The sequence below is a fragment of the Antedon mediterranea genome, chromosome 5 (genome assembly GCF_964355755.1).
Source record: "Antedon mediterranea chromosome 5, ecAntMedi1.1, whole genome shotgun sequence".
NCBI classification, from domain to species: Eukaryota; Metazoa; Echinodermata; class Crinoidea; order Comatulida; family Antedonidae; genus Antedon; species Antedon mediterranea.
In genome coordinates, this window is record NC_092674.1 from 17,991,954 (window position 1) to 18,006,713 (window position 14,760).

At 36.8% G+C, this 14,760-nt stretch overlaps 1 protein-coding gene across 1 annotated transcript in view; it reads right to left on the minus strand.

Moving 5' to 3' along the window:
- LOC140049755 (ankyrin repeat and MYND domain-containing protein 1-like) overlaps positions 1 to 14,760 on the minus strand; it is a 115,766-nt gene that overhangs the window by 44,671 nt on the left and 56,335 nt on the right. The window contains exons 4-5 of the mRNA XM_072094706.1: positions 7,581 to 8,067; positions 1,285 to 1,454 (exon numbers count right to left, since the gene is read on the minus strand). Of these exons, the coding sequence (XP_071950807.1) occupies positions 1,285 to 1,454; positions 7,581 to 8,067 (657 nt within the window). The remainder of the gene's footprint in view (positions 1 to 1,284; positions 1,455 to 7,580; positions 8,068 to 14,760) is intronic.

Below are 14,760 nucleotides of genomic sequence, written 5' to 3' on the forward strand. Positions count from 1 at the left end.
TATGTGGCCATTTTAGATAAAATGGTGGCCATGTTGGATAAAATGGCAGCCATTTTGGGCATAATGCCGGCCATTTTGGCTTCTTCAGTTACAAAAATGATGTGAAATATTATGTGAACATTTATTGTTACTTTTATGATTGAATTTCTATCTTGATAACATCTTTTAATGCCATATACTTACAATATTTTGTCCAAAATGGCGGCCATTTTGAAATGGCTGCCAACCCCCCTTGCGTATGAAAAAAAAAATGGAGCAAATACTTTTTGGATTCAGTGATGTCTATTCTACAACATATCAACATTTTATCAAATATGGCAAAAAAAAATGCAACTTTCCAAAATATCCTAGACTATGATGAAGGGCTAGTTTTGCCCGAAAACACATCAGACACAGAAAATTCTACCTGCAAAAAATTGTTTGGGGATTTCAACCATTCATCAGATACGGTAGGACTAGGTCTATGTCTTTTGTATTTCATTTATTATGTGTATTTACGATCCATATAAATAATAAGGCACAATGTTTAACATTTACAGTTTACCGTTCTGTGTTTAAACTCACGAAATCCCCGGCGCACACTGTGAGCGAAGTGTTACTCGTGCCAGTTGGCTTAGCCGAAAGCTCTAGTGTGTACCAGGCTTTAGTTTAAAATAATGCATGCATTAAAAAAGCATGTGATAAAGCCAACCAAGGCCCAACAGCTAAAAAACGTTGACCCTAACAACACAGCAAGCTGCTTAGCTAGCAGCGGATGGAGAAAACACGATACAAAAACAATTTCTTTGTACAGTAGGCCTTACCTAACTATTAATACACACAGTTTTAACCACTGTAAAATTCAAGCCAATGGCATGATGTAGTAGAATATAAATGATATATATTTTCTGAATTTCGATTTCTGAACCTTTTTTTGTTAGTACTGTATAATCCATATTTATAAGAATTCAAAACATGTTTCTTTAGGAGGCCATGGTGGATGCCAACCCCTCTCACCCACACTACTCTTCACATGTATTGGACTATACCATTTCCTTGAATTTGGTAAAAACGTGTTTGTTTTATTATATTAGTGTACAATGTTAAATAACATTTTTCGATGGTCGCTGGATTATTGAGGTGGGTGGGATAAAATACTTTCACTGATCTTCGGGAAGAGGCACTTTGGTACTAAAAGTGGACACCATGCAGGAACGTACATGGTATTTTCTTATCAGAGGGTGCGTGTATGCTAAAGCTACTCCACAGTAAACAATTACAATAATAATAATAAAAAGAAGTTACCGCAGCTGAAATTAAAGCAGATTGGCCATTTTTATCAGTAACATTTACATTTACTTGATTGTTACTCAATAGACTGGTGAGAGATTCATAATTTCCCGATGCTGCGGAGCAGATGAGCTTTTCTGATGCAACTTCTAATTGACCTTTGCAGCTATTATTTCCTCTTCTACCTAATAATAAAAATAACACATTATTAACTAGAATTTAATTCGTCACTTTGACAAATTATAGGTGATCATTTTATAAATTTATTGACATTAATATTTTTTAAACATGCACGTATGTTAACATACAATCGGAAAATGTTGATGTATACCATAATATTATACGCTTATAGTGCTTATTGTGCCTATTATATGTCATATCACATTATGTACAGTATACTGTATATCTATATACAGTGTATAGTACAGGAAAGATATGCTCAGAATCAGTAAAAGGTTGAAAAAATTGCAACAGAATTTTTTTCACCACAATGCATTTCTATAAGGTCCCTATATGAACATACTAAAAGTCTAGAAAAATCCAGGTAGGGGAAATAGGTTTTTTTAAACAAAATGGCCGCTAATGTCTAAAAATGAACAAAAAACATATATTGTATATCTAATTACCACTTGATAGCAGTTTTTATAATGCTTTCTATATTTCTTTAGTGTCAAACATTTAAACTGCAATATACATATTAATTTAAGTGCTATTTAGCAGCAAAAACACAAATTTAAGTATCAAGATATCAATCACCACGGTTATAATAATAGACAACGTAGTCCTATGCATTATAATGCAGGACTACGGTGTCTAATAAAACAGTTCATTTACAATAGAATTATACAATCTTACAATCTATTAATCCATTCATTTTCATTGTCCAGTTATCATCCTCTGTCTATAGGTAGGAATTAAGCATGTGCTGATGATGCCGTGGTATTCGTCACAAACAGTGGTAACTGGTGGTAATTTTGTCATCAATGGACACATCACGCCATTTGTAACTTTCCATCCCCCAGTCTGTGGGTTGAAGAGTGATTTCTATCCACTGCTGTACCATGGTAATATACACGCAGGGAATGACATTTTGCAGCATTTGTTGTTGGGGGGAATAGACTTTATTTCAAGTGCTGTTTTGCTTTTTGCTACTTTCTCCCAGAACGTATTCCTCCATAGCGCTACCAATGCCAATTCCTCTGAAGCGATGGAATCTTTTTTTTGAAGACGTTTGGTTTTACAGAGTTTGTAAGCATACTACTGCCCAGGTGTTATGACTTTTTAAGATTAACACCTTTTTTTTTACCAAATAGATGGGATGTAGCATCACATCCCTGGATTACATGTATAAAAAGCAAATTAATTTTTACAGAGCTTCACACCAAGGAAAGACTTTACATGCATTCACAGTGCTCCCCCATCGAGAACATACAGTATTAAATCAATGAATGAAGCAACCGTGACAGAATATTAATTTAAGAGGAAAGAACATATATTATTACACATGGGTCAAAATCAACTATTTTTATCAATAGAGAAGCAGTGCACATTCCCTCACATATACTATTTCATCATTGATGGCTATGTGAGACAGTCATACACAATGCATCATTTGTTCAAAAAGAACCTTGTACTTTTCCTGCAGCCCTCTTTTACTCCATCGACTCCATACACACTGCTAGACTACTCAGAAACATTCATCTCACTGCCCACTGTATGTTATCAATGGGGGAGCACTGCTACATCAAACCTCTTGGCCCGAAACACCAACATTTCAAGACATTTATTATGTACCATGTATGTTTGTTACGTTATGTGAAGGCAAAGTAAACTCTTGTGTTTTTATATAATTATGGGCCGTAAGTAAATTTGGTTTAGGAAAAGCTGGAAAATCATCACAGTTGGAGTTGTATGTCAAATTTTGTAAACCAAACAGTTTCCAAAAAAAAGAAAACATTGCATCAGGAATTTGGCATTGGTAGCTCTATATGGAGGGAAGTCAATGGAGACTTTAGACAGCCTACTTTTCTTTGAGAAAGTTGCAAAAAGCAAATCTATTCCCTTGCTGCAAAATGTTATTTCGTGAGTCTTTATTACCAGGTATAGCAGTGGATAGGAAATACTCTTCAACCCACAGACTAGGGATGGAAAGTATTGATGACAAATTTACTACCAGCACCAGAGAAACTATTAAAGTTGATTAGATGTACCTGTAAATAAGGTTGTAGTTAAATGAATTGCAGTTGCAGAAAATATAGGTTGGACTGCTGCTCCACTATTTTTTAAGAATGCCACGGCATCAGCACATGCTCAATTCCCCACCAATAGATGGAGGATGAGATACTGACAAGATGAAAGTGAAATTACCGCATTTATTTGAATAAATGCCCTTGGTGGTTGGGGTAGTGGGGGCGTGTAATCGTCGTGAGGAGTTTATTCGGAGAGGCGTTTATTTTTGTGGGTGTAATGTGGTAACATGTATTAATCAAATAAATACACCCTTTAGATATGAACAAATACAACACCATCATGTCATTCAGTGAATTCTATTACAAATAGAGATGTGTTAAAACACAATATTATGTATAATATGAATGTGGCGAGTCGTACATTCGACGAAATAAATTCAAAATGATGTCCGATGGGGGCAGGGGAGGGGGTGCGCTGGTGTAGGTTATTCAAAATGATGTCTTATGGGGGAGTTTATTCGATTTTTCTAAATGTAGCATTTATCCGAATAAATACGGTAATAGATTGATTGTAGTCCAGTGATGGCGCAAGGATTTTGCTGGGGGGGGGGGGGGGGAGAGCGCAGCTAGCATCAATTGGCTGGGCCATCAATGGGAGCGCACCCAGAAGTTCCAACAATATTATACCAGTAAAGGGTAGTTTTAGTCACTTTTAAAAATGAAAATCCTTGAAACAGCACTCAATGGGGTATTGTTTTATATTAGGAATTATCATCATATTGTCTACATATACTCCCGAAAATAGCCAATTGGGGAGAGGGGATGGGGGGGCTGGACAGACTCCCTCACCCTTCCCATATGATCTCCCATCCCTATACCCCTCCCCACTGGTACCACCAATGTTGTAATATATTGTTATAACAGTACAAACAGGGCCGTAGCCAGGATCTGTCAAGGGGGGGTTCGCACACTAAGTATTTGGGTCACCCCACCCCCATACCGTGGACTATTTAAAATGAGTCATATGGCCGAGCGGTTAAGGCAGGGGCGCCGTTTACCGTACCTAAAGAGCCAACAACATCGGCAATGGTTCGAGGCCGACTCGCTCCTAGTTCTGGTGGTGGAACAAGTCTTCTCGGATAAGGACTATAAACCGTAGGTCCAGTGTACACAGTTATAACCTGTGTGTACTTTAAAGAACCCAGTTCATTATTCGAAAAAGAGTAGGGGGTTACCCCGGTGAACTGGTTTACACAATATCCCCTGTATCAGGGGGATTACCACCTATCTGATAGGACAGTGATTAATTCACTATTGGTAATCCTTGGCCACATTGCCTAAAGACATAAAATAAAATAAATAAATAAAAACATTTGTTGCCGTATGTTAGATGCGCGTGCTCTGTGCGGAACCGCCGATTGTTTGATCATTTACTCGATATTTTGTTTTGCGTTCAAGTTCAATGCGAACGTACGTCTAGGAGAAGCCCCGAAAAAAGCACACTGGATGAAGGCAAATGCAATTCTTATTATAGCTCTATCTATAATATTTATTTACAGCAATTTGTTGAGGAAATTAAATATGCCAATGTAAATAGGTGATATTGATACATTTGAGTACGTATCGGCGAAGCAAATTTTGTTAAATGACACCCCTAGATGGCCGGAAAAGACACTCTCATGCAGCATGCTACCAATGAGCAAAACGATCGTACTTGGACTCGTGGACTATTTAAACGATAACATTTGTTGCCGTATGTTAGATGCGCGTGCTCTGTGCGGAACCGCCGATTGTTAGATCATTTTACTCGATATTTTGTTTTGCGTTCAAGTTCAATGCGAACGTACGTCTAGGAGAAGCCCCGAAAAAAGCACACTGGGTGAAGGAAAATGCAATTCTTATTATAGCTCTATCTATAATATTTATTTACAGCAATTTGTTGAGGAAATTAAATATGCCAATGTAAATAGGTGATATTGATACATTTGAGTACGTATCGGCTGGTGGTCTAGAAAAAAATAATCGGATGCCATAATGTGAACTACAGTACATGATACCATAGATATTATAGTGTAAAATATTAATATTCACTATAATCCTCTACTTCATAGCCACACATAAATACTGATGTATGTCGGAAGGCTATATACTTTATGCATGCTGCCTGACTGCCAGTGATCTAAACAATTGGTACGCAGTTGTCTGGCGGTGTCCTTTGTACGAATCGTTCGTCCCCCAGCTCGCTGTGAGACGCGTCAATATCATGTTGAATGCAGGGACCAAACATTTATTTTTCAGGTTAAAATCGGCAATTCATTTGCAACTCTTAGAAATTTACAGACTATATCGCTCGAAGTACGCTCATACAGGGAAGAAGGTACTGTATGAGTTATTCCGAACGAGTTTACGAATTTTTTAATTTACGAACAACTTTTTGTACTGTGGGGCACGTATTTGGACGATTTTCGGAGATGAGGGTGAGGTATTGGGCATGTCGGGGATGGGGGTTCGCAGTCGGTTAAGGGGGGTTCGCTGTAAAGGGGGGTTCGCCCGAACCATAAAAACCCCCCCTGGCTACGGGCCTGACAAATGTAAACTGATTTATTATTAGACACCGTAATCCTATGCATTAAGCATAGGAAGGACTGCGTTTTATATATTATTATAACAATAGGGATATATCTAGATACTTAAACATTTGTTTTGCGGCCATTTTCTAATTAACAGCACTTAAAATAATGTGTATATTGTAGTTCAGATCTTCAAAACTGTAAAGAAATATAAAAATCATTGTAAAAACCGCTATAAAGTGGATTATTAAATTGAATTAGATCTACTATTTATGTTTTTTTGTCCTTTTTTAGGCATTTTCGACATTGGCGGCCATTTTGGTTAAAAAAACCTATTTCCCCTACCTGGATTTTTCTAGACTTTTAATATGTTCATATAGGGACCTTATAGAAATGCACTGTGGTGAAATAAATTCTGTTGCAATTTTTTCAACCATATTTCATAGTTTTCCTGTACTAGTAGCATTGGTGAAATTACAGACACACATCATGTTCTAAGTTTTCGGCACTGATGAAAATATAAAAATAAACTTGTGGATAACAATATCGAAAGATAATGAATTGAGCAATAAAATATAACATTTGGAAGAAAATTTGGCACGTAGAAGCGCGGTGCGCGCTCTTTAAAATTTGTAAAACTTTGTCGAAAGAGACGAAAAAACTATTTTTTAACTTCAACTGGCCAAATGATAACTTCACAACATTCGATAGGCATAATTTTTATATGAATTCATATCTACATTTCACCAGCTCTCATAATAAGTTATAAACATCAAGGTCAACTTTAATTCAGAAGAGCTGTAAGGTATTCAAATATACTTTGTAGGTGAAATTACGTAACCACCGTTATTAAAATTTTAAGACATGATGACGTCATCAAAATGAAAATATTGGAAACTCAAGAGGAGTTTTCCATTTGCAATAAATGCCAAATCAATTAACATGTGTATCCAGTCCATAAAATCCAGTAATAAGGAACTTGGCTAAGAGATTAAAAGAAAGCATATTACAATGTAATAATAAGATGATCCCTGGAATCTCTCGGCTTTGTATATGTTGTGTTGTGTTGCTGCAAATCAGTTAGTAAGAATGTGGCTACCAAGGCCACCAGTGAATTCCCTGACATTTTCCCCTCGTCTGAAATATTCAGTTTTTACCACCCACCCCAATCCCCCAGCACAACTAGTATTTTATATTAATTATATTTAAAGCATCTTTGCCTCATCTGTTTTGAACCTCTTGCTCAAACTTGACACCGATTACAGGTCCGCAGCAATTACACAGATTTTACACATGCGTCAAAAGTTGGTCATGGTATACGATTTGTAGTCAGTACTGTACTTTTACCGTTATCTGGCCAGTTTGCCTAATCCCAATTTGCCACGTTGAGCAAACTGGGATTCGGCAAAAAGCTAGTGTATGTGGAATAACTTTATCAAATATAAATACGATCTGCAGTTTTGTACTGATGAGATGACACTTTCCAACTTTTCCTAGTGTCGCTTCTAGTTTAATTCTAATTTAGTATTCTGTATAATTCACAAAAACTTACCATTTAATATATCGGATATTTGGCACAAAAAGGTAGGTTCCTGCTTCTTATGCTTCAGAATATGTTTCTGCATTTCAAGAAAACTTGGTGTGTAGTTAAATGGAATAACAGTTTTAGAACATTGATCAATATTCTGAAAGACTCCAAAAAACTCTTTATCATATTCATCTTTATCATATTGCAATGTGTGCATATCAACACTCTTTGCTTGAAATGTATGTACAGTTTGTTGGTCATTAATTAACTCACTTCCATCAGTAAACAAATTTGTTTTGGATTTATTACCATGAATAAATTCTTGCGATCCAATCGCAGTATATTCTGAAGTAGAGTAATCAAACTTGCAGTGGCTTTGGATGGTAAAATCACTCTTAATTTCACTTGTGAGTTTAATTAATTGTTCTCCTTTCCAAAGCCCAATGTCTTCTTTCCCATTTGGATATGTTAAAATGCCTGGGCCTTCTCTTTCATCTTCTTTATAAAGGCCCTGAAATAAATTTAAACTGAATATTCTTATATTGAGATATGCATTATTTTACAGAATACATGTATTGCTTGCTTACAGCTGTAATATAACCTTTGAAATACTCTGTGGTATGTAAGTATATTTTCTCAAGAGAAAACATAAAAATTATAATTTCCAAAGAGGATCTCAAATTTTATAACATGGCAAGGCAATATTTGTTATCATATAGCCAAAATCATTACCAGTCTAAGCCTGGCTAACCGTTAGCTTTTAGTACCCCGGCTAGCCCGGTAGTAGTTATGTCTTTTTAATTAGGCTGACCATGAGTAATCATTTTACCGTGATATATTAGGTGCAATCACTACCACCGAAAGGCTATTCACTATGCATCAGTAAACACAAGAAATTTGAGAATGCCTCTTTCTCTCAGTGATTAGATTGTTATTGAGCGCGAAATTTAGTAGATGAGTGATCGGCTATTCCATTTTCCGCGGGCATTACAATATACTTATACCATTCCTTCTGTGTGAATTGTTATATTCCACTTTTAATAAAAAATGTACAATACACCAGAATAAGAAATCTCGCCAGTCCAGGCCAGTGTTATATAGCAACGTAAAATCCAAACGTTTAAATCGGAAAGCAATGAATATTTGTCTCACCCACGTTTGGAATATGTATGTCATGTGACCAACCACCAGGCTATCCAACCAATCATGGTATAATCTGCAGGGTAGGTATAGTATTGCTTTAATAGTAAGGCAGCTCTTAATATTGTACCATTCTCAAACACTTCACAATCGGAATTATTATTATTATTATCGAATTATTTTCTATCATTTCAAAGTTAAAGATAATAATGTAGGCGCGGTTTATATAATCTTAATCAATCCATTAGTTTAAACATGGCACTGCAACACACTGGGCATCTTAGATGGCCAATAGATAATATCCCTTGCATCGAAAGGAATGGTGTTGTGTACCTAGAAGTTAGGGAATCGTTTCAATTCCTTGGAATATGGCGTAGAAAAAAAAAGTATGGGTACGGACAAATTGATAAATTTCTGAATGAGAACGGAATTGTTGTGAGAAATGAAATACTGACCAGCAATACTGGCAAAAGAACACATATAAGCATTTCTATATTTTTGTCGATACTGTTTAGCGGTTCGTGTTTGACCGACAGTGATTTAAAAAAACAAATCTATACAGACATTCAAGAACATACACTAAAAATATTTGAGTTACGAGACTTTCTCCTATTAAAAGCCACTACCGCAGTAAACCAAAGGGTTGTTATTGACGAAGATGACCCTATTATTATTAATCAAAACACAAGGCAAAAAAAGTCCACTTCCAATCTAGTAAGTGCCCTGGACCGAGCACCTGGAGAGAATGGGTATTTGCAACCCAGAAGTCCATCCCAAAGGCAATCTGTGTGGCGTTTGAATCGTCGAATCGATACGCAGCGAACTGCCTTAAAGAAACTTGCTTCCGATGTTCATGGGGGCTCAAAGCAAGACCTACTTCAGGGACTGGTTTGGTATGTATCATAACATATTTAAATTCAAATAATAAATTCGTTAGTCGTCGCAGTAAGACGCCTCTAATAATAATATATTTACTAAATTAAGTTCATACCGGTAATAAGCAAAAGTTAAAATTTCTAACATAGCAGTATAATTTGCATAATTGAGTACGAACAAACCTAAATAATAATTCAACTCATATAAATTAATTATAGGGAGTTATCACGACCGGTGCTTGACAACGAGCCTGACGATTGGAATGGTCGTCTCCGTGCAGATGATCTTGTGTGGGTGTTAAAACAGACTAAGTCATCGTATAACAAAGATCCGTCACTTTTTGATGAGATAGTCAGGTAAAATACAAAATAGTTTATTTTAATAAGATGTAAATTCTTAAGTAATATACTATGTTTTATTCCATGAACGCAGTCGTTCCAATAATAACGGAAATCATTAACCATTCTCTTAATACCGGCATAGTGCCAGATGAACTGAAAATTGCTCACGTTCGTCCTTTAATAAAAAAGCAAAACTTGGATCATAACACGCTGAAAAATTACCGCCCGGTGTCGAATCTTTCTTTTCTTGGAAAGACTCTGGAGCGTGTAGTGACATCACGCATTACTCCATATCTTCAAAAGCATAATTTAAATGAGAATTACCAGTCGGCATATCGTGCATGTCATAGCACGGAGAGTTCCCTTTTAAAGGTACAGAATGATTTGTTACAAGGAATGAATGATGGGAAAATAACGCTATTGGTGTTGTTGGATTTGTCAGCAGCGTTTGATACAGTTGATCACCAAAGACTGATAACCCGTCTGAGAAATCGCATTGGCATAAATGGTGTTGCTCTTAACTGGTTCCAGTCATATCTTACAGGAAGACGTCAGCTAGTCTGTATCAATGATGCATTCTCAGATGAAGCTTGCCTGGAATATGGTGTACCACAGGGGTCAGTAATTGGGCCTGGCCAGTTTTCCATTTATACGCTTCCCCTTGGTGACATTATTCGCAAACACAGTCTACATTTCCATTTCTATGCAGATGATACACAGATTTATGTGTCAGTAAATCCAGTACAAAGGGATGTTGCTGCAGCAATCAGTAAGATGGAAGCCTGTATAGAAGATGTTCGCAATTGGATGACAACAAATTACCTAAAGTTGAATGATGGAAAGACAGAGTTTATTATCGTCGGGTCTAAATGTAACATCTCCAAAATCAACATCACGCATATCAGAATCGGAAACTCTAACATCGCTCCCTCATCGGTGGTCCGGAATCTGGGAATCATGCTGGATAGTAATCTCACTATGGAAGCACAAATAACAACTGTATCCAAAGCAGCATGCATATCGATTAGGAACCTTGGTCGTATTCGCGGTAATCTTAACAAGAAAACAGCTGAATTGATTGTACACTCATTTGTCACTTCTAAAATTGACATTGGTAATGCCTTGTTGTTTGGCATACCAAAATCTCAAATACAACGTTTGCAGCGCTTGCAAAATATGGCAGCTAGAATTGTAACTTATACAAAATCAAACGCTCACATAACTCCTGTCCTGATGGATTTGCATTGGTTGCCTGTTCAACAACGTATTAAGTACAAACTTGCGTTGTTTGTATTCAAGATCCTAAATGACAGTGCTCCTGCTTATTTATCTGACCTTGTGGATCGTTACGAATCATCCCGCAGAGGCCTACGATCATTGTCACAAAACCTTCTTCAAGAGCGTAGAGCGAAAAATCAGTGGGGTCAGAGATCTTTTTACGTTGCGGCCGCAAGTGTATGGAACAGCTTACCAGCAACAGTTAAATGCTCAACTAGTCTAAACAGTTTCAAGACCAACCTAAAGACGTCGCTATTCGCTGATGTTCTCGCACGTTGTTAATGCACAAAGCGCCATGAGCGCCACATGGGTGGAGGATACCGGCGCTATATAAGTTTTCATTTATTATTATTATTATTATATTCCGCAATGTCTATATACCCTGCCTATATGCAACTCCTTGATTTATTCCAAAGGCGATCGACCGAGTGCATCCGGAACGTATCTTTGATATTAAGCTGGAAAATATGGGGATATGCATTGATCATGCGATCACCAGAACTATGGAGTATGAGCTCGAGAAGTTGGTTAATGAAGTTCACCAGTAAGTATTCATTCTTTACTTGATCCATGGATAACATATTGTTTCAAACTATTATTTTGCTGCAATTAGGCTATGTAAAACAACAGGGAATTGTAAAATAAGAAATACAATACTGTTGAGGGATACAACTGGTTTGGGAACTGTAATATCAAAGAACAGTACCTTGATAACACATTGTTAATACTGTTAAGTGTTGTAAACCAAATCGACAACTGTTTTTTGTTGTATTTATAGGACAACTTCGTTAATTGCTGGAAGAGAGGGCGTCCGATTTCGTTCTGCAAGATAAAGAAGGTTCGAAGCCAACATTAAAGCCCGAGGTGTACATCATGACAAAGACGGCGGATTCCACATCCGCTTTGATGAAAATGATAAGCTTCAAACAATTTCTTTGAACAAGTCGTCAGCCCAGCTAATTCTGTACCCTGCCAACAAGACCTTTTTTGCATATGAAAATGATTGTCCATTTACAGATATTTTTGACGGAGTTCTGCCGGACGAACATTTTCAAAACAACTTGCCCGACGATTTGCAAATTTTGTTAAACTTGTCAACGTCAACTATCACTTACAAAAGAGTGCATCAATTAATATTTTACCATCTGGCTATGATGTATAAAATTCTACGACAATGCCCACGTACAGCGCGAGATGAAAATCTTGTTGAAAGCATTAATGAAGACGATTATGAGTGGGGCCTCAGCAATGACACCATCAAAGAATACACAAGGCACGCCGATTTATTTCATCGTCTTCAGGTGTTCCGGTTCGGCAATAAGTTTTCTCCGTATGTTAATCGATGTGGTACCAATTTTGCTGAAATCGCTTCCGTTTCACAGTTTGATGCCTTTGTCGACTGAAGGGGGTGAACGTTCACATTATGTCGACATGTGTCATTTTTATCAGCACACGATGCGTGGTGGTGGAAAGGGAAAGGAAGATCCAATACTGAAACTATTTCAGTGGCAGTGGAGAAAACTTATATCAGAATGTTTGGACACCGTACAGGAACGTTTCACTAAATTGGTAAACGACTCGGTAGCAGAGAACGATGAAACAGATAATAATTTAGATGAAACAATAGGCCCGAATGACGTGGAAATACACGATTTCACCAACCAACAATTAGATAGTGAAGAAGCAGCTCAACAATCATCGATGTGTGTTCTTAGTTGGAAAACAATCGTTCTTGCTGGTACGCTTTACAAGTCGCAGAAGAAAATAGCTTCAACGAAACTTATTACGAAATTCGGGGGAACACTCTGGTCTATATCAAAGTCGACTTTGCCATCCCCATACATTCCACATCATAACCTAATCGTTGTGTCAACACAAAAAGAGTGCGACAAGGCCCATGGAAAAGTCCCTACTTTGCTTGCGGAGGCAGCACGACGCAGGGTTACAATTGTCAGCGATAACTTTTTGAAAGATATTGAGAACGGATGTATCGGAACACGGTCTCATAAGGATTACCTCCTTGATACATCGACATTAGAAAATGCACCAACAATGACTTTGCAGAGTTTACCACAGGATACTACACTTCAACAATATAGAAGGTACGTCAGGCTTCTTTTATAGTAAACAAACTAAATAATTATTTAATATTTTTTGTATGAGCCGACATACGCGTTAAAGTAGCAAAATCGTTTAATGCACATTACAGTACGTGTTATGTTTAATGTGATATCTAACCACCGGTGATCTAACACGATAAACAAACCAAAACTACAATGGTTCGAAATACATAACACTGGGCCCATTAAAGATAACATTTAAATAATAATATATAACAAATTTACTAATATGTATTGTTAAATTTACAGTAAAATGCCAAGTGCATACACAATGCTGAAAAGAAAGGAGCGCATGGAAAGATTACCCCTTCAGATTATTCAACAAATAACTGATACACCTAAACGAAAGCATAACGCAACACTCAACAAGAACAAAAGAAGACGAACAAGTGGATGGAATTTGTTTAGGCAATCAGGCGGAAGGGTAAATCTAGCTCTATAATACTTATATTGTATTAATAGGCCTACATTAAAAGAAACGGTATAGATAATAATAATATAATGTTCTTTTGCAAACTTGTGGATAAATATCTATAATGTTTTGCGTTTAAAGTTGATATATACTGTATCCGTGTCGCAGTACAGTAAGTAACTTCCAATGCGCATTACAGTACCTAGTTTTAATTGTATTCGGTGTGTAAACGCATTTTAATTCATTTTTTAAGGTTCAAGTTCAAGATGAAAATACACCTATCATAGCACAGAATCGCTTGACTAGTCAAAATCGAAGACACGTTGAAAGATGGAATAATCTGACAAGGGACGAGAAGGAAGTGTGGAATACCAGAGCGCGTCTACTTAATGACAACAGACCGTAGGTAAAACAGTTATTGAAGATGAAATAATTAAACTAAATTGGTAACAGAAACAAAAAACGCAAACTCCTGTATTTATTTATAAAAATATTAATATTTTACTATACGGTATTCACTCAATATTTAATTACCTAATTTAAATAGTGTTCTATCCAATTGAAGTGTGCTATCCAATTGAAGTAGTGTGCTATTCATTTGGAATGATGTGCTACCCAATTGAAATAGTGTGCTATCCATTTGGAATGATGTGCTACCCAATTGAAATAGTGTGTTATCCATTTGGAATGATGTGCTACCCAATTGAAATAGTGTGCTATCCATTTGGAATGATGTGCTACCCAATTGAAATAGTGTGCTATCCATTTAGAATGATGTGCTACCCAATTGAAATAGTGTGCTCTCCATTTGGAATGATGTGCTACCCAATTGAAATAGTGTGCTCTCCATTTGGAATGATGTGCTACCCAATTGAAATAGTGTGCTATCCATTTGGAATGATGTGCTATCCAATTGAAATAGTGTGCTATCCATTTGGAATGATGTGCTACCCAATTGAAATAGTGTGCTATCCATTTGGAATGATGTGCTACCCAATTGAAATAGTGTGCTATCCATTTGGAATGATGTGCTCCCC